The sequence below is a fragment of the Brienomyrus brachyistius genome, chromosome 12 (genome assembly GCF_023856365.1).
Source record: "Brienomyrus brachyistius isolate T26 chromosome 12, BBRACH_0.4, whole genome shotgun sequence".
Lineage (NCBI taxonomy): Eukaryota > Metazoa > Chordata > Actinopteri > Osteoglossiformes > Mormyridae > Brienomyrus > Brienomyrus brachyistius.
In genome coordinates this window covers 5,809,130-5,828,148 of record NC_064544.1, presented here as the reverse complement: position 1 = coordinate 5,828,148, position 19,019 = coordinate 5,809,130, and the positions used below count along the sequence as shown (strand labels likewise).

At 47.9% G+C, this 19,019-nt stretch overlaps 1 protein-coding gene across 4 annotated transcripts; it reads left to right on the top strand.

Annotated features, from left to right (window-relative positions):
• The first annotated feature begins 6,855 nt into the window (after nucleotides 1–6,855).
• On the top strand, nucleotides 6,856–17,618 carry LOC125705171 (uncharacterized). 4 transcript variants are annotated; one of them, XM_048971596.1, is made up of 9 exons: nucleotides 6,869–7,034; nucleotides 7,495–7,800; nucleotides 9,626–9,664; nucleotides 9,746–9,825; nucleotides 10,011–10,104; nucleotides 10,443–10,544; nucleotides 14,048–14,233; nucleotides 15,161–15,282; nucleotides 17,183–17,618. In XM_048971596.1, the coding sequence occupies exons 1-8, from the start codon at nucleotides 6,992–6,994 to the stop codon at nucleotides 15,235–15,237; spliced, it is 927 nt and encodes a 308-aa protein (XP_048827553.1). In that variant the 5' UTR covers nucleotides 6,869–6,991; the 3' UTR covers nucleotides 15,238–15,282; nucleotides 17,183–17,618. The 4 variants fall into 4 exon arrangements, with proteins under 4 accessions (XP_048827554.1, XP_048827555.1, XP_048827553.1 ...); XM_048971595.1 differs by having other exon boundaries at nucleotides 6,883–7,034; nucleotides 14,045–14,233; XM_048971597.1 differs by lacking the exon at nucleotides 15,161–15,282 and having other exon boundaries at nucleotides 6,856–7,034; nucleotides 14,045–14,233.
• The last annotated feature ends 1,401 nt before the right edge of the window (nucleotides 17,619–19,019 follow it).

Genomic DNA, 19,019 nt, shown 5'->3' with positions numbered 1-19,019 from the left:
AGAACAGACACTTATGTTAATAAAGACAAATGCAATGAATCCAAGCCAGCAGACAGCTGTCTGACTTTCTAAGAAAACCTCAGCTTAAACATTTAATGTTTGGGCTTAATTACACCACCCTGACCTATGTGTCATTGTAAGGTCATTTCAGCCAAGGACAAGGGTCTGTAGTTACCACACTGTCAGCTCTCTCTGGCTCAGAACCCTCAGAATCACGCTATCAGCTTTTCTACCCTGAGAACTGCTGCAGTATTTACGATAATTTACGGTAATTTCGCTCTCTGCACATCTTGTGCTTTCTGGCTCATTTTCGTCTGCACTGCACTTAAACTGACCCACGTTCATCCTTGGGACTCAAACCTGCTCTCGGGTGTGTGTTACTAACCTTTAAGTGATCATATCTCGCTTTGAAAAGGTAAACCGGGATGAGGATGAAGACAGGAGATTTTTTTTTTTAAATAAAGGCAGACAGGAGGCCCAGCTGACACTCTCAGGGTCACGCTGCACCTTCTCAGCACTTGGGGGACACTTCTGTTGTACCTTTGAAACAGATACTCAGTCCACGCAGGCGCACCGGGCAGGCAGAGGTGTGGAGAGCGTCAAGCGGCATGGCCGACCAGAGAGATTCCCTCCGCGGTGGTTTAGTTTAGATGAAGAATCCCTGAAATGTTTCACGCCACCCAGCTGCGGTGAAATCCGTTCCGTGGGACGGGAGGGGCAGCTAAGAGGAGGGGGGTGTAAAGCGAGCGCTGTCCCTCGACACGCAGCCCGGGACCCTGAGGCCTGCCCCTTGCGCTCCCAGGTACGGCCGGGCTGGTGTGGTGGACCACCTGGGCGGCGCGGCCCTTACAGGGCTCCCTTTGAGTTCCTGGCACCTGAGACTCGCCGCACGACCCCGCAATGGGGGGCCCGAGCCGGCCGCTGACCCTGCCCCCTGGGGGGGAGCGATATCCACAAGCACACAGAGAGGGCCTGACAGCACCGGCCCCCCATGGGGAGTGTGGCCTGTGCAGCTGTGTACTTCAGTGAGTTAGGACCTTGTGCCTGTGATCAAAAGGTTGAAAAGGTTCTGGTTCAAATCCCAGGGTCTGCAGAGCGATTTGAATAATAGCAACTGCTAAATGAATGAACACAATATGAAGATCCGTACTCCCTTATGACCTTCTGTAAGGTGGGGGGGGGGGGTGATTCTCTGTATCCCTTGGGGGCAGCTGTAAGGGTTACTGAGAATGTGCAAAATGTGCGGTATGGAGGGCTGCCGACCGCAGTAGTGTTTGCACATTTCATGCGCTGCACATCACCATCATCAACCCAACAGCAGAGTCCACAAAAAGCATTTTTACAGAGGGGGGGTTACGTCACGGTTAATACACCCAGTAAGTCCCCAATAAACAGCAATGACACATCAAATGAGCATTAATGGGTATTTCATGGGAGTGTAACACCATAGCCACATAAATATTATAAGTTTTGTTAGATGTTTATCATGCTTACGTGTATAGTAAAGGCTAACTATATTAGAGAAAATGTGTTGGGAAATGTGTTGTTAATGTTTATAATATATTGGGTCTGTTTCGCAAAGAAACGCAAGAGCCCTGAAGTACACGAGTGAAATATATGAGATATGTGACCTGGATGAGTCACGGATGGCGGCATGTGGCCAAATCGTCAGTAAACACCCTGACAGAGAGGCATTCTGCAAAGAACGGCGTGAGACACTGGCAGGAGAGTGTGGTGCGTGATTTAATGTTTATCTGACACTGGCTATGCATTTGTCGGTCTGTATCTTTTCAGATCCCGATGCAGCCTCTTCCTTGACTCCGCTGCCTCTGAGCCTCAGAGTCATTTTCACATTTGATTCATTTAGCAGATGCTTTCATTCAAGGTGACACGCATATTATTGCCGAGTCAGACAACACCTGGAGTAATTCACTGAAAGCACTCTGCCGACCCTGGGATTCAAACCAGCAACTGTCCATTCACAGACAACATCCTGACCCTCCCCGCCCCCCCAAACCTCACAAACCCCCCCCAAGCCAACCACCAGACCAAAAACTGGGCTCAGTCACCAAGAATCAATCTGGAAAGCAGAGCTTTGCGATATCACGGCAGCTGATCAGAATCCAGGCAGCTTAGCTGAGGGTGCTTCTGAAAGCATCATTAGCTTATGATCCAAAGGATGCTGTGGAGATACCTTCAGTCAGTAGCATAAGAGACGGCCTTAAACCAGGGTCACATCTAGCGGCAGATAACTGGAAATGACAGATTTCTCTAAGTGAGATTGTAGGAAGCACAGAGTGTGACCCTCATTGATCCATCCGTTCACTTAGAATGCAATAATAATACATTATTGATCCTCGTGGGGAAATTCCGTTTTCGTCGACCCCATCCTGCTCTCCATGAGACACACAGACACACATGCAGGTGAGAGCAGACTTGGGGCGGGGGGGGGGGGGTGGGTCACAGCACAGGGTCAGCCAGTGTGCAGGGGCCCTGGGGCTGGGGGGTAAGGGTCCCGCTCAGGGGCCCAACGGAGACATCAGTCTGCTGGTTACCCGGGATTCGAACCAGTGACTTTCTGATCCCTGACTGAGCCACACCCCCCCCCCACCTTCCGATCGGGGGGCCGCGGAACAGCCCCAATTCCCTGTGATGTTTCCTGCCGCTGGAAACTGCGATGCACGCGGACTGCTGTCAAACACAGACATTCCTGAGCGGCGGCCAAACGCAGCAGATGCCATGTGGAGACAAGGTCCGATCTCCTTATTACTAGCACGTGAAGGAGGCCATTTGGAAAGTGCCAGAAAGCATCTGTCCACCTTCTGTGAGGTCCGTGGGCACAGGTGCAGGCCAGGGGATGATCTTAGCTATTTACAGTCACCACAGTGACGGAGAGAAAAACGAAAGATTTGAATCAGAAAATAAACTCATGCGTATCATACTAGTGAGGAAAAAACATTTTACTCTCTCCCAAGCATTTGGGAGCCATTATTAACAGAGATGCCTTGGAGATGCCCCCCCCACCCCCCCCCTCGGTTAATGTTTCACAGGACGGCGCATGAGTTCCTGCTTTTCATACCTCCTGTCCAGCTTCACGGATCTGAGTCCTGAAGACTGCTGAGTTTGGAGACAGAGCTTTTCAAAAGCGATTCCTTTGTCCCCTTTCATACGGCCAGTGAAGGGAATTCAGCGCCGGCTCTCAGAGGGCTTAGCGTGGCATTACACGCATCACATAAACATCTAAATGTTAACTAGGGAAAATGACTCATAGAAAAGCATTTAAAAAATACAAATAAATGTAGAAATTGGATTTTATTTATTGGGGAAAAAATGTAAAAAAGTTCATTAGAAAACAAGTTTGTTCATTAATCTGTAATTATATGTTTTGGTGGGACCTCAGATTAAGAAGGGCGCCTCGGCGCGGGTGGACAAAAGCCCTCAGAGGTCTGTGAGGTTCTTCGTTCTCAGCAGGACAGACAGAGCTGGCCTTCATGCCTCCTGCCGCGGGGACACCTTGGGAAGCTCACGCAGTCTTCCAGAAGCCTGGCACCACACGGCCGCGTTGGCGTGGCATCTGCCGGACGGCTGGGCTTTCCCACAGGGTGGAGGGGTGTGGCAGACTCCTCACTGGATATCTAAGCCCGCTTTACTCAGGAGGAGTAAACAGCAGCAAGTCTTGATGTGTTTCTCAAATTGGATGAGCAGTTTGGGCAGAAAAAGCAGCACTTTATGATGGAATGATGACGGACAGGGAGACACTGGCACTCCCTCTCCCAGCAGCCACGTCCTCTGCCCTGTCCGCTCTTTGTTTATTGGCCTGCCTGACGCCATGGCAACCCCACATGACTCCTGTCTCCCCAATCAGCTTAACTCTGTTTTGACCCATAAACGAGGTTTGTTTTAGACGGCACTGGCATCTCCCCGGGTCACGCTGGGCTTCCCGCTAACCTCGGGAGACCCTGCACGTCTAAGAGAGCGATGTTGGAGCAGCGTGGCACACGACGGCAGCAGATGCTGGTCACGCTGCCCAAAGCACCAATCACCCTACCATCATTTTAGGAACGTCTACAGGTGAAAAGTGCCGGTGGCTTATGGAGAGGCAAAGCAGATACCCCTTTGTCTCTGATCCTTCTTTCAAGGCACCAGAAGGATAGAACCAACATCCAAGGTGGTCCATGAGATCTTCTAGTGTACTATGTATATGCCCCCCCCCCCCCCCATTTAAGGAACTGGGGGGTGACTTGCCTTTATTTATCCGGAACGTGCCACACCACACCCAACCTGTTCAGCAGTGACATCCGATATTGTGGCACGTGCTGACTTTCACTGAGGAGTGTCGGGAGAGGGAACATTCCGGCATGGGAGGGGATTGAGTGGAGTGCTGGCTCTGGGTCTGCTGAGGGTGCGAAGCTGGAAATATTACGCGACAGGTTCTGAGCCTCGGCTGGTGAACTTAGACCCTCCTGGCAGCAGACTGAGCTGCTGTTTAAGCTGGAGATTCAGGCCCCATCTCTCCACTGATCTCCAAAGCACATTGTGTGCTTGCTGGGATGGTAGGTGGCAGCCATTGGGTAAGAGATAGTTGGGTTACATGTGGGTTAAAGTCCTGCGTTCTGCTTGTTGGGTGTCTCTGACAATCAGCATTGTCCATAACTGAAAACCCATCCCCCCCACCCCCCGACAACCTTAATTAGGAAGATAGAACAGGAATGTACTTCACAGGCAGAGCAGGTCTCATTCCAATTCAGATTGGCTGAGTGATGTCACCTTGCAGAGTGATGTCACCTTGCTGAGATATGTCACCTTGCAGAGTGGTGTCACCTTGCAGAGTGATGTCACCTTGCAGAGTGATGTCACCACTGGGCCCCTGAGCAGGGCCCTTAACCCCCAGTTGCTTCAGGGACCGTCTGACCCTGCTGTTAGTTCTTTGTCAGTTTGGATAAAATAATCTGCTAAATAAACAAGCTGTAATTGCTGATGACGTCCTGTAGCAGACACCAGCGCAGAGCTCAGTACTGTGGGCTGTTGTTACACAGCGTTAATCTACGGCTGTACACAGAGCAGAAGTTCGCATAGATATCAGTGAGCAGAATCCATTACATAAAACCACACTAGACAAAATCCTGTATTGTCGGGGGCGAAGCTTCGAAATGGACTGTTTGTGTCCCTGGAGAGGCATTTCTGACGTTCCTTATTCTCCTGTTTTCCTTCTCAGCGTTTCAGCTAAAGACCTCGTTGTTTCAAACCTGTGCGATACGTGTACAACGTGCGAGCAGTGAGCATTGTGCAAAAGCCATTTTAGGATTCATTGGCTGACCAATTTGTTTACACCAAGTACAAGCTCGTCTCTTCCCTTAGGCCTTGGTAAAGGCTGGCAAAGTAGCCTCATTCCCCCCAATATGTTGTTCTTTATTAGTTTGCTGTGTTTTACACCAAAAGTGAGCCTTGAACCAGGACTGAAATCTTCCAGAAACGGAATCCACCTCTGAACTGCTGTGTCTTATTCCATGTAATATTTTCGGAGCTGTCCCCTCCTCAGGAGCACACAGTGCGTGAAGCAGAATGCCATTCCCCTGATCTCTTCCTTCCACACGCGTTCGTTAAAATGAGCTAAATTCTGACGCAAATAAAAGTTGCGCGGACTCGCTAATGCGGCGCGCTAACCGTGTTTACTGTGCGGCCCTAGCTGGACGTTCCGGCCAAACAATCCGGCTCCTTTATGGAGTGGTGCTCTCAGGAGCCACATCATAAAGTGGCTGTGAATTTCCCGGCTCAGAGTGGGTGGTCGTCACCCCCCCCGACACCTCCAGGAGAGTGATTAGCTCATTCAGGGGGCGGAACAGGCCTGTCCCGCTCTGATGTGACAATAACCAGCACAGGACTGAGTTTAGATGCCTCACAAGCGGCCTGGCAGCCAGGAGACCCCCGTGAAGTAGTGGGGGGGGCAACCGGCTCCTTCTTGTCCTTTTACTGATTACTTCTGACATGGTGAAATAAACGGCGATTAATGAGCCCCCTCCCCTCCCAATACTTTAACTCTCTCCCCTAGTGCTGTTCCTCACCGACCTCCGCTGAGCCCAAACTCACTTTCCACATCAGAGGGAGAAATGTTCCTCCCAGACTGTTTTTCAATTCAGACATTTAATTCCCATGTTACGGAAAAGAACATGTTTTATTTTAGACAATATCTTAATAGATATTTGATGTTTCCCCATAGCATATTGGAAAATCCCATTAATCATGAACAGCAAGAACTTAAACAACATATTTACTCTATACTCATAAATGTAATATTAAATCACGGTAAGTTAAGAGTTTGCAATGAGCCTTCCAACTGTTAAATTTGTCTCAGCTCGGGCAGCTTAAGTAACACCAATTTTCTATATTTTTGTCCAGTGAACAACCCTGAGTGAGATGTCAAGTGTACATTGGAATAGCGGTGCGTGTTTGTTTTGAAATTACAGCAATGCTTTCACGCGATTAAATACTCATGTCGCAGTCTTGCGATCGGTTTCTCTCCGAAATTCTTTTGCTTATGCAGCCCCCTAGCGACTAGTAATGAAACAGCATCAAATGCTAGAAGAAGGCCGTGGAGGAGCCGGTTTTCAAAGCTCCCACTTCTAGGCGGTGCACCAGCTAAAGCAAGTGGGGGCGAGCGCCTCGCTAGGAATCAGTTTAGAAAGTCCGTCTACATGCGCTATCGAGACATTTTACGGTATTTTTACCGTAGTACTTATTCTAATGGCATGTTGTAATATAATACCTTTTCCTTTGGCATTATACAATGAAAGGGGTCTTTTAAATACTGTGAAAGTGCATAAAGTGATACGTAAGAAGAAAAAGGATGACCCGCTGCGGTCAAACGGCAAGATGCAGGCGCATAACGCGCAGTCGCCGCCCTGTTTCCTGTCACTGCGCTGCCATCGTGCATCACTTGATTTCTCTGTAAGGAGCACATGCTCTTCCAGTCACCCTGTTCGCAAAACTGCTTATGAAAATGCTCCAAACGCGCATCGGTCACTATAAAAAACTCGGTAAGTTTTTATGGAAGCTCTCCTTACGTTTAAAAACATAGCAAATCAAATCCTGCCGGTAGGAAGTATCAGACAACTGAATTGTAAATGGCAAAATTTTAACTTATGCAGTGTGAGGAATTCGACCTTCTTAGAGAAATAATTTACTAGCACGTCAAAGTGATGAAAATGTTCTTCTTTCCGAACGTTAACACTGTTTTCCAGGCATGCATCTTCTTCATGGAGTAACTTCTGCTGCGTATAATTCTAAAAAGATTTCTTTGTAATTTCAGAGGTTTTTAAGTAGTTTGGTAGTTGTTTAACCTTGAAATGAAAGCAGGTATCTGAAATGTCGTTGGCTCGTGGGTGAGGGACGATCTCATCGCTGTATCATATAAGTGCAAAATCTGTATGGTTTTTTTTATGGAAAATGGGAGTGAAATGGACCATCTTGTGAAGGTGTGTCTTCATTATTCGGCAGGTGTTCTGCTGCTGCTGGCCACTGTCGTGGGTAACAGTCGTGGATCACAAAACATGAGTAGCTCAGGCCCAGGGACAGCGACTCCGACGGCTACCGCTGGACACAATCACTCCGTCGGCTGGACGTCCCCGGTGGCCAATACCACTGGCCTGCACTTTAACTCCACCACTGGTAAGGATGGGATGTCAAACGTTACGACGGCAGCCATGACTACGTCAAGCCTGGGCAGCAAATGGACGAGCCAGCTGATGAGTGTCGCTACCAGCGGAGGCTCCAGCAGAGATACCTGGAACACCACGGCCGCTGGTAAGAAGAGCTGCACTTCATTGAGTCGTCTTGTTGAAGGTCAAGGCTGTTTCTCAATGGTTTGGTTTTCTCTGGTGCTAAAAACAGCACTAAAAGTAGACTATATGGACAAAAGTATCGGTCACCTGGCCATTACATCTACAGGAACTTTTATGACGGCCCATTATAAATCCACAGGCATCATTATGGAATTGGCCTTTTGGAAGGCTTTCCACATGATTTTGGAGAATATCTGTGGAAATTTTTGCCCATTCATCCAGAAGAGCATTTGTCCATATAGTGCAGTGAGTTTCCCAACTCAGTCCTCGGGGGACCCCGGACAGTCCATGTTTTTGCTCCCTCCCAGCTCCCAGCCAATCAGGAACACCGCATACTGGGTACAGGTGCTAGGAGCTGAGAGGAAGCAAAAACGCGGACTGTCCGGGGTTCCCCAGGACTGGGATGGGAAACACTGATATAGTGTTTTACTAGAAATACCACAATGTTGGATTATTGTTATTATTTTTAGCGTATATTATTAATGTTTTCTTTGTTTTTGCCAAATACCATTACCTTCATTTTTAGGTGAGCACAGCTATTCATTCTGAGTGACAGATTGAGTAGGAAAGGATGGTCAGAAGGTACTGGAGAGCGTAGAGATATTCCTACTGTTTCTTCTGTAATTCGACCAAGAAAACGTCAGTGTTTGCATTCAGATCTTGGCGCCAAGAGGCTGGATGGTGCAAACAAAATGACAGATACGTCTTCGGGGGGGTTCGTTGTTTTTTTTTTGCGTGGCATTTCACAGAAGAAGCTGCCTGATCCCTGTAACATAATGCAGCCTTGGAACCTCAATGAAATCTTTGATTTAAAACTGAGGGCACCGGTTTTTTGTTACAGCGAGTGCTAAGCAGCAGCTTGTTATCGATGCGTTGGTAACCAGTAATCTAAAATGAGAGCATGTATCATTTCAAATGATTTAGATTCACGCAGAATCAGCATCCAGTCAAATACTTATGTGAGTGTCGTACACACAACGACTCTGAGCAGGTCTCACTTAGGGATTTCATTTCCTTTTGGGTCACCACAATGATGTGGAAGCTGCTGGGGTGCGATTAACTTTAACGTCCGGTCGTCAGTCTCTTGTTTAAGAAGGAAAATCAGAAGGCAGTTTGCATGTGACAAATCAGAAAACCCAGTTAAAATGAAAATGCTTGTTAGTGCAGCGGGCTTTGGTCCAGCAGGCCAACTGCTGCTGCTTATAGGATTGAATTTGCTACCTTGGGAGAAATGAGCTGCCTGGTCAGAATGCAAGTGTGCAAGTTGTACTGCTGACTACTGCTAGTTATTTACTAATCTACTACTCATGCCAATGATTTAGTTATTGGTGCTGTTTTCTGCTTGTGATATACATATTTAGACATACTCCTTATATGGATTTAATGCTTCAGTGTCTTGGTATCACTGGCAGGCTCCTCTGCAATCTGATTGGTTATCTCTCTGAACCAATCATTTTTCCTTCTGCCCTCAGAACATTTTTGTTTTAGTAAAACTCCCATGAGCTTGTCCACAGTGCTCCCCAATCACAATACTCAAGGTGCATCATATCCATTTGTCGCCCAGACAAGTGACCTTTGACCTTACGGGTCCATAAATTACCCAGGTGCCTCAGCTCTGTTATTCTGCCCTTAGTAGACAAAAAATAATGTCCTTTACACCCTTACAACATGTGGTGTTTGTTAAGGTTCAGGTTGATCACAGACCCCTTGAGTGAATGAATGGTTTACCTGGGAATCGTCGTTATTTGTCCAGAAACAGTTTAATGATGTGCTGGTTTCCTCCACAGACCGTTCAGACAAGCCAGTGAAGAACAACATCGGCTTAGGTGAGGGCTGTTCGCTGGCTCACACCGCCTTTCTCACACGGTCACCATCTTTTGACACGTCTCACAATTTTTTTGTCACAGGACTTTTCATTCTGATCTTTCTCATGGCTGTCATCATCCTTCTGATCGTCGTAATTTGGTGTATACGCAAGAAAACGAGGGTAAGGCACTTTCACATCTTCTGGGATTGTCTGACTTGCGTATGAAAGGTGGCCCTCTTTTATATCTTCTCTCTCACCATTGGACCTCCTCACTGTAAATGCCTCAAATGCAAGGTGCAAAAGAGGAAGCTGTCAGTTGTCCTGGAAAGCAGCTCTCTGATGTTCACATTCTGCTCATTCTCCAGCAATACTCTTTCGACTTGAACCACAAAGAAGATGTCGACATTCCTTTAAGCTCTGTTGGCCAAGGAGGAGTGTTTGCGCCCAACCAAAACGATGGTAAAAATCATTGTCACTGCATTTTCTGAAAGGAGCAAGACAACCTCAAGGGACCAAAATAACATAACATGAAGCAGGAGAGACTAGATCCAGGATCAGACAGGGTGTGAAAGATTTTAAGGGACTCATTTATTTATTTGTTTGTTTGCAATAAGGACATTAGAATATGATAAGTTTTATTCGATATGGGCACATCTTCTTCTCAGAAACATCCGTGTGAAGGTGTCACTCGATACTAACATGCTGCTATGACCCATGCATCGTGTAATGAGTTGTGAGAGGCTATGGGGCGAGGAGAAGCCAGCTGCTTGTCCTCACATGCTCTCGTTTCCGTGTAGAGAAGCCTGCAGACTTCGAGTACGTCGCCAAAGAGGAGAGCGGTGTGGCCCCAGGGGACAGCGAGCTGCAGTCTGCAGAGGATAGCAGGGGCCCTGAGGACGGTAGGGTTCAGTCCGTGAGGCTCGCATTCCAGAAGGTTCTGGACACATGGCCGGCTCATGGGGCGCTTCTCTCAACCGAGGCCATTGTTCTGCTCACATCATCTCACTTCACGGCAGCGTTCCCTCTCACTGAGCATGGTCTGCAGTATCTGCACACACTCAGTGCGTGTTGGTACATCAAATGAGACCCCCCCCCCAAGCCTCCGTTTTGGGAGGGAGGAGCCCAGAACAGCTAACGTCAAACTTGCTTGTGGTCTGTGACTTGTTTCCCACAGCAGTCTGTAGGAAATTGGTGAACAGTGTCGTTACAAGCTGCCTGAAGCTGAAAACAAAGCCTTGTGTTGCTTACAGTAGCAAGCGGTAGTAAACAGAGGATTAGGGTTTGGGGTTTCCTCCTGGGCCTGAGCTTTATAAAACAGGACTGACTGGCACAATATGACTTACTGAATTTGAAAACTTTAACATTTTCCCTTTACTTGAGAGCACAGATAATGTAGTAGTCCACTCTTTCTTAATGTATTAATTAACCAGTAACTAAGTGTTAGTAATGTACTGATCCCATGTTTATCATTGATCAACTATAGCGGTATTTTACGCAGCTGCTATATTTGTTCATGATTGTACTTGAGTAGTAACTCAGTTACTAAGTTACTTGTGCCCCCCTCACAGAAGATAAATGCTTTTAAAAATTTGATGTGGAATCTTATCCTAAAGACCATTTTTATTATTTAATGTTAGACAAACCAGCCACTATGAAGTAACATTAACTGAACACCAGCAGCGAACTTATGACACAGCAGGTTTCCCATCGCACAGCTCCAGTGTGTACCTTTAGGTAACTACTTATCACTAACACTACTAACAGAACCACAAATGACCTACAAAATGAAAGTGGTAATGCAGAGTAACAAAGATGGAAAACAGGAACATTCTACCGCAATGACCAATTAAGGAAGTGACAAAGGCAGGCACTTAAATAACGAGGACCAATCAACAAGGGCACAGGGCAACAAGACACAGGCGAAGAAACTAGCTAAGAAACTCCGTCTCGCTTTGCGATAAATAAACTGGAATATTTCGTCCACACTTCTTCCTCTGGAGTTTACATGTCAGCCAGAAATAAAGAAATTAAACCTGCAGACTTTTAGTCATTCTCTTTTGCTTCAGTGTTACACACGACGTTTTAAAACAATTAATCGTCATATCGCACAACGGGTGGCTGACATCCATGATACTTACGCTGTGTATAGATTCCAACCAGTAATTGTAAGTAACTGTTCCCTCTTTATATCATTTGCTTTTATATAATGTATATATAACACATATATAAAACGTAATTTCAAATCACCATGTGCAGTGTACTGAATGTAACTGGCGTGATAATAAAGCCATAGCTAACCTGCGTGCATTAACGTGCTTTTAGCACTCAACTACCATCACCGACAATGCACCAAAATGGCGGCGTGAGGCAATTTCCCAATAAAATGCAGCCCTCCTATAAATCAGGCTTTAAGCGTACACTTCTTAATGGACAAACCAACATTACAATTAGCAACTCGTTCCTGCAGCAAACCAGGGCTGCTTTCAGACTTTTACACTTATGCAAGAAATCGTATAGCAAATCTATATTATTCTATTATATAATAGATATAGTATATATCATATTATATATGCTCATTCTGACACTTTGTAGTTCTGTATTTACCCAGAAGCCTCAGGGGCCACTCGTTGTGATACCTCGTAGTTGTCTATCTACCCAGAAGCCTCGGGGGTACTCATTCTGACACCTTGTAGTTCTGTATTTACCCAGAAGCCTCTGGGGCGCTCATTCTGACACCCTGTAGTTCTGTATTTACCCAGAAGCCCCAGGGGCACTCATTCTGACACGTTGTAGTTCTGTATTTACCCAGAAGCCTCGGGGGTACTCATTCTAACACCTTGTAGTTCTGTATTTACCCAGAAGCCTCGGGGGTACTCATTCTGACACCTTGTAGTTCTGTATTTACCCAGAAGCCTCGGGGGTACTCATTCTGACACCCTGTAGTTTTGTATTTACCCAGAAGCCTCTGGGGCGCTCATTCTGACACCCTGTAGTTCTGTATTTACCCAGAAGCCTCGGGGGTACTTATTCTGACACCTTGTAGTTCTGTATTTACCCAGAAGCCTCGGGGGTACTCATTCTGACACCTTGTAGTTCTGTATTTACCCAGAAGCCTCGGGGGTACTCATTCTAACACCTTGTAGTTGTGTATTTACCCAGAAGCCTCTGGGGCGCTCATTCTGACACCCTGTAGTTCTGTATTTACCCAGAAGCCTCTGGGGCGCTCATTCTGACACCCTGTAGTTCTGTATTTACCCAGAAGCCCCAGGGGCGCTCATTCTGATACCCTGTAGTTCTGTATTTACCCAGAAGCCTCTGGGGCGCTCATTCTGACACCCTGTAGTTCTGTATTTACCCAGAAGCCCCAGGGGCGCTCATTCTGACACCCTGTAGTTCTGTATTTACCCAGAAGCCTCTGGGGCGCTCATTCTGACATCTTGTAGTTCTGTATTTACCCAGAAGCCCCAGGGGCCACTCGTTGTGATACCTCGTAGTTGTCTATCTACCCAGAAGCCTCGGGGGTACTCATTCTGACACCTTGTAGTTCTGTATTTACCCAGAAGCCCCAGGAGCCACTCGTTCTGACACCGTGTAGTTCTGTATTTACCCAGAAGCCTCTGGGGCGCTCATTCTGACACCTTGTAGTTGTGTATTTACCCAGAAGCCTCTGGGGCGCTCATTCTGACACCCTGTAGTTCTGTATTTACCCAGAAGCCTCTGGGGCGCTCATTCTGACACCCTGTAGTTCTGTATTTACCCAGAAGCCCCAGGGGCGCTCATTCTGACACCCTGTAGTTCTGTATTTACCCAGAAGCCTCTGGGGCGCTCATTCTGACACCCTGTAGTTCTGTATTTACCCAGAAGCCCCAGGGGCACTCATTCTGACACGTTGTAGTTCTGTATTTACCCAGAAACCTCAGGGGCGCTCATTCTGACATCTCGTAGTTGTGTATTTACCCAGCAGCCCTGGGGCCGCCGTCTGCCAGCAGGATGCCCCGCTTTAACCCACTTCCTGCCCACACAGCTTCCACTTGTCTGCTAGCAGATTTATTCTTCTGTGGGGAGGTCAATGCAGTTTGTCTGCAGTTTCAGGAGTCTTACATTTAGTTAGCGGACACTTATACACAGCGACAGTGAGAAAGCAGGCTCAAAGAGTCCCTGGAACAACTGGGGCTTAAGCACCTCAGTCAAGCCCTCGATTGTCACTCTGCCAAGCCTGGGATTTGACCCACCGATCTTCCAGTCAGAGACACTGTATTCTGACTGCTGAGCCACTCGCTGCCCCTGAACCAGCCACTACACCTCAAACTGGGCTTGATCAATTCAGCTTTGGCGTAAAATGGCAGCTGATTAGAACCTTCTGGAGGCAGTGATGTCGGTCTCTCTTGTTGCTTCACAGTAGATTTAGAAAAGTCGGTCACCTTCGGCTCTCAGATTGCCTTGACGCCCAAAGAGAAGCCTCTTGAGTTCCCCTTCAACTTGATTGACGGAGAGGCCAACCAATCCAGCGACACCGCCACGGAGACCCTGGGGGAGCCACAGAATGAAAATAACAACAACACCGGGGCAAGGCTGCCGTCCAGCCCAGGTTTGTACACCAGGGGTCCATGGGCTGTATCCGGACACGTCAGGGTCACGTTCTGTATCTTTGATTTATTTATTTTGTATTGCGAACTATTATTGTATTTCATTGACATGCAGTTGCAATGACCTGCCTGTAGGTGGCATGTTCAGTGTCCCCTCTGGCTCTGTATGGGTGGAGTTTGCACTTGGGTTTCCACCCACATTGCAGATATGTGACGTCTCTATGATGGACTCGCATAGTGTCCCTTCTCCCCCCACCTCTGACGAGCTCCAGGTTCACTACAACCCTAAAAGGAGCTGGATGCAAACTGGCCTTGACATTTTACTGCAGATGGTGACAAAAAGTCACTGCAGTCAGGGACAGACCAACTCCTATGGGGGGCCCAGGCTTACATGGCTAGGGGCCCCCCAAGAGAGCCACTTTAGCTATTTTATAGAGCCGAAAGAAAGACTGCAGAGAGCTTAAAATACAACCTGAATAATTTGCTAATTGTGCTGGTGGTAAGGCCTTGAGAGTGGGGGCAGGGCCTGGCAGATCAATGGGTGGTTTCAGCCAGGGGCCTAGACTGTAGCCTTTGCATTAATCTGATTTCAGTGCCGGTGACTCCTGGGAAATGAAGGATGTGCTGTTATAGTACAGAGATGTTATCAGTAAAATGACAGCCACGCATGTAGAGTGCATGCACGCCCTTCATTCTCATTTGTTTAGCAGAAGCTTTGATCCAAAGTGACATACATTCTTTTTGAGAAAGTAGAATCAAACAGACAGATAATCACTGCAATGACAGGATTTAACTGGCCATGTTCTGACCACGCTGAGCCAGACACCCCCATCCCTGGCTTTCCTGCCGCTGGATCACCATAAAGCAGGCGGCTGGGGTCACGGCCTCAGTGGCAATTTCATTTCTCTCTATCGCGGTTCCTTTTGCAGACTCTCCTACGGCGGGTTCCTTCGGTGCTGGCCCATGTGGGATCTTCACCGAGATCAGCCTGGATGAGCCCGTATAGCGTGGCTGGTTCCCTGAGCCTTTCCTCACGCCGTGAACTTATAAGGTGCGGTTCTGGTACCTGTAAAATCAGCCCTGTGGTCAGTTCATATCCGTGAGGTCATGCACTAGGGCACTTTGAATTATGGGCGTTCCGTCATGCACATGTGAAGTTCCCTACATGCGATGACCAAATTAGCCGTTAGCACTCATTCACAGTGTTCTTTACACTGGAGTTAATCTGCGTGAGGCACTTCTGGGTGTCAATACACTGTACAAAACAGCACATACGACTCATTCGGATCTGTATATTTGGTCTAAATCAGGGGTGGGCAGTCACACCAAAAGGGTCGCCGTGTGTGCGGGTGTCCACTGCAACTCCCTAATTAGATCACTAATCAGTGGACTGATGGGCTGCAGAGTCTCACACCTGGGTTTGAACAGCTGACCTAAAAGTTACCCAGAAACCCCCACACAAACCGGCCCTCTGAGGATAAGCTTGCACACCCCTGGTGTAGATGATAGTCGTTCACAGGCATGGTATCCTCTGCTTGACCTGTCGGTTCTGAGGCCGGTGTGATTTTTCGTCTTCATATGACGTGCTCTATAAGATCCAGGAACATGTCCTGAAATCCATCCATCCATTCTCCATGCGCCGATCCTGGTCTAGGTCGCTGGGCTGTAACCCAGTGAATCTTATATCCTGAGCGCAACACAAGCTGTAAAAATTGCAGAAGCGAAAACAGTTTGGGAAGCCCTTGTGATGTCATCTCCGACAGAGGATCTGAGAATATGCAGGGCTGCCACACAGGTGGCATTCCCAGTTTCGGGCCGTGGGTCTCTGCTGTTCCCCTGGGCCCCTCTGCATGGTCACACTTCACGCTGCCTGAACTACAGGCGGCTCTTCATTCAAGCAAAATTGACTTGAAAATTCTCCTTTTTGCTTTACCCATCTTGCTCTCCATGACATACATGTAGGAGTGCGAGCTTGGCAGAGAAGGGCAGCCGCCTGCAGCGGCGCCCAGGGAGCTGGGGGTTAAGGATCACAGGAACACAGGCTTAGCCCACTGAGCCACACGTCGCCCCAGATATTTGGTACTATATTCTAGCTTTATGTGGTTTTTGTTATAAGGTGGGGGTGGCATGGTGGTGCAGCGGTTAGCACTGTTGCCTCACACCTCTGGGACCTGGGTTCGAGTCTCCGCCTGGGTCACATGTGTGTGGAGTTTGCATGTTCTCCCCATGTCGTCGTGGGGTTTCCTCCGGTTTCCTCCCACAGTCCAAAAACATGCTGAGGCTAATTGGAGTTGCTAAATTGCCCGTAGGTGTGCATGTGTGAGTGAATGGTGTGTGAGTGTGCCCTGTGATGGGCTGGCCCCCCATCCTGGGTTGTTCCCTGGCTCATGCCCATTGCTTCCAGGATAGGCTCCAGACCCCCCGTGACCCAGTAGGATAAGCAGTTTGGAAAATGGATGGATGTTATAAGGTGTCCTGAATGGTATGGGATGGTAAATCTGACTTGCGTAAAATTTAATTTATGTACAGGTTTGTGCAAAGGGATTACTTACATCAGTTGGGAATTTCCAGTACAATGCTGTGTTAAAGATCTTAAACCCAGTAAAAGAAAAAACACTAACGGTAGATTAGTGTAGATTATTGTTTGTACAAACAATAATCCAGTAAAAAGTAATAAGAGTTTCTTCTGTTCTCAAAGTTCCTAATATCTTATTGGATGGCTAGATGAGCACCTCCTCACTCCCCAAACACCACAAACACGTGACAGAGAGGTTTTGAAATGGCTAAACCAACACACAGATAAACATCACACTTTTACTATGGTTACTTCAGACATAATTTTCATGGGCAGTACATTTGTTGACAGGAGGTGTCGCCCACATGTATGACATCATTCCTCAGGAGATCCTCGTGTGTCTCACCTTTCCATTCTGCCTCCCTCTCTCTTTCAGGTCTGACAGCTTCCCCGAAACTAAAGGCATCCAAGGCTGAGGATGTATGAGTCCTTTGCTTCCACATCTCAGTCCAAACTGACGAGACCCTCCAGCCCGCAGCCCCCTGCCTGCTCTTCCACCTGCTGCTCTGCTTCTCCTCCTTTCATCTCCATGAACATGCTGCTTGCTTTGCATATAGCTGATAGGACAAAACCACTAAATACACCAAGATAAATCTGTACAGGATCGATGCCAAGTTTTTAAAAAGTAACACCTGAATACGTATGATGTGTGTGTAACCGTGCAAATGACTGCAATTTATTCTAATGACAATTTTTACCAAAACTCACTGCAACAAACTATTTTCCTGTGTATAATGAACTATATTTAAGACATAAAAGCTGAATACAGAATTGTGAATTAATTTCTATAAAAATTGTGTAATCTTTTTAAAGTCTACTGTCACTGTCCTGCTTTTTTGAGACATCTCTTGAGCAGAGAAATGTCTGTGCTTTGATTGTCTCTCGCACAGACACTTGTCATTTGGTCTGTAGCAGACATCTGAAGGTGAACATCGGGTAATAAGGATCAGGTGAGACTCATCTCTCTCCTTGGTTCTGCACACCAGTGGTCACTTTGTCCAGATGGTGATTCAGCAAGTCTGGGAGCGTCACCAACCTGAAGTGATCGGATGGAAGATTATGGAGTTGGACTCTGGCCCGATTTCCTGCCATTCAGCTGCCGAAAACACAGGGAGGTGTGATGAAGACCAGCCGTGAAAACACCTATTCACTTCAACTTGGTCTCTCAGGTTCAGTTTGAAAACTGACGGAAAAGGCAGCAGTTGAGGCCGATAGAGAAGCCAGAGGCTCCGTCAAACGGCTTTCCGTGTTGGGGGCCCCCCCCCCCATCCATCTCATCTCCTCGCCCTAATTGCCGTTGTAACCACAAGCCCTGAGCTGAAACGAACACCACAGCTCCTGCACACCTCGTGGTTTTCTGTACAGGCTGCCAGTATCTGCTTCCTCCCAGGCAGCGCACGCGAGACCCGGGGGCGACGGGTACACCCAGTGGGGCCTCGGAACCGCCAGGAAGCTGGGGGCGGGTGGGGGCGGGTGGGGGCGACCGGGACGTGCACAGCAACGACACCAAGTGGCAGCCCCGGTTACAGGTACGAACAGAACAGAGTGCTGTCATGGCGTCCCTCACCTTCTCTGCGGGGGACTGCTGCAGGCTTAGCTCTTCCGGTTCTTTCCCCAATAGCATATACCTATGAATCATCACTTCCGTTTGCAGCAGCTGGGCAGAAATTGAACTGGTTAAAAGTAGCTAGTTAGATCAATGGACTGCGCAGAGTTCTGGGCCATGGTCACTAACAGGGCATTTCATGAAGAGTATGAAACCCAATCAAGGTCCTGGCTGTGGCATGTGGTCCCCACAAGGTCAGGGCTCTTTGCTCATGTAGGTCACTAGTTCAAATTTTGTGGTTGGCAGAGTGATTTCTCCAGTGGGCTCTTAAATAAATGTAAGATTACAGCTGATCTTCTACTGCCTGTGGCTGGGCTTGAGGAGATGTTACCCACTCCTCAAAGTAGCTTCGCGGCTCCTCTAATCCATCCCCTCAGCTGGTGGAGCTGATTTCATGTGTTTTACTAAAGAGACATCCATCCATCCATCCATCCATTTTCCAAACCGCTTATCCTACTGGGTCGCGGGGGTCCCGGAAGCAATGGGCACGAGGCAGGGAACAACCCAGGATGGGGGGCCAGCCCATCGCAGGGCACACTCACACACCAGTCACTCACACACCATGCACTCACACACCATTCACTCACACATGCACACCTAGGGGCAA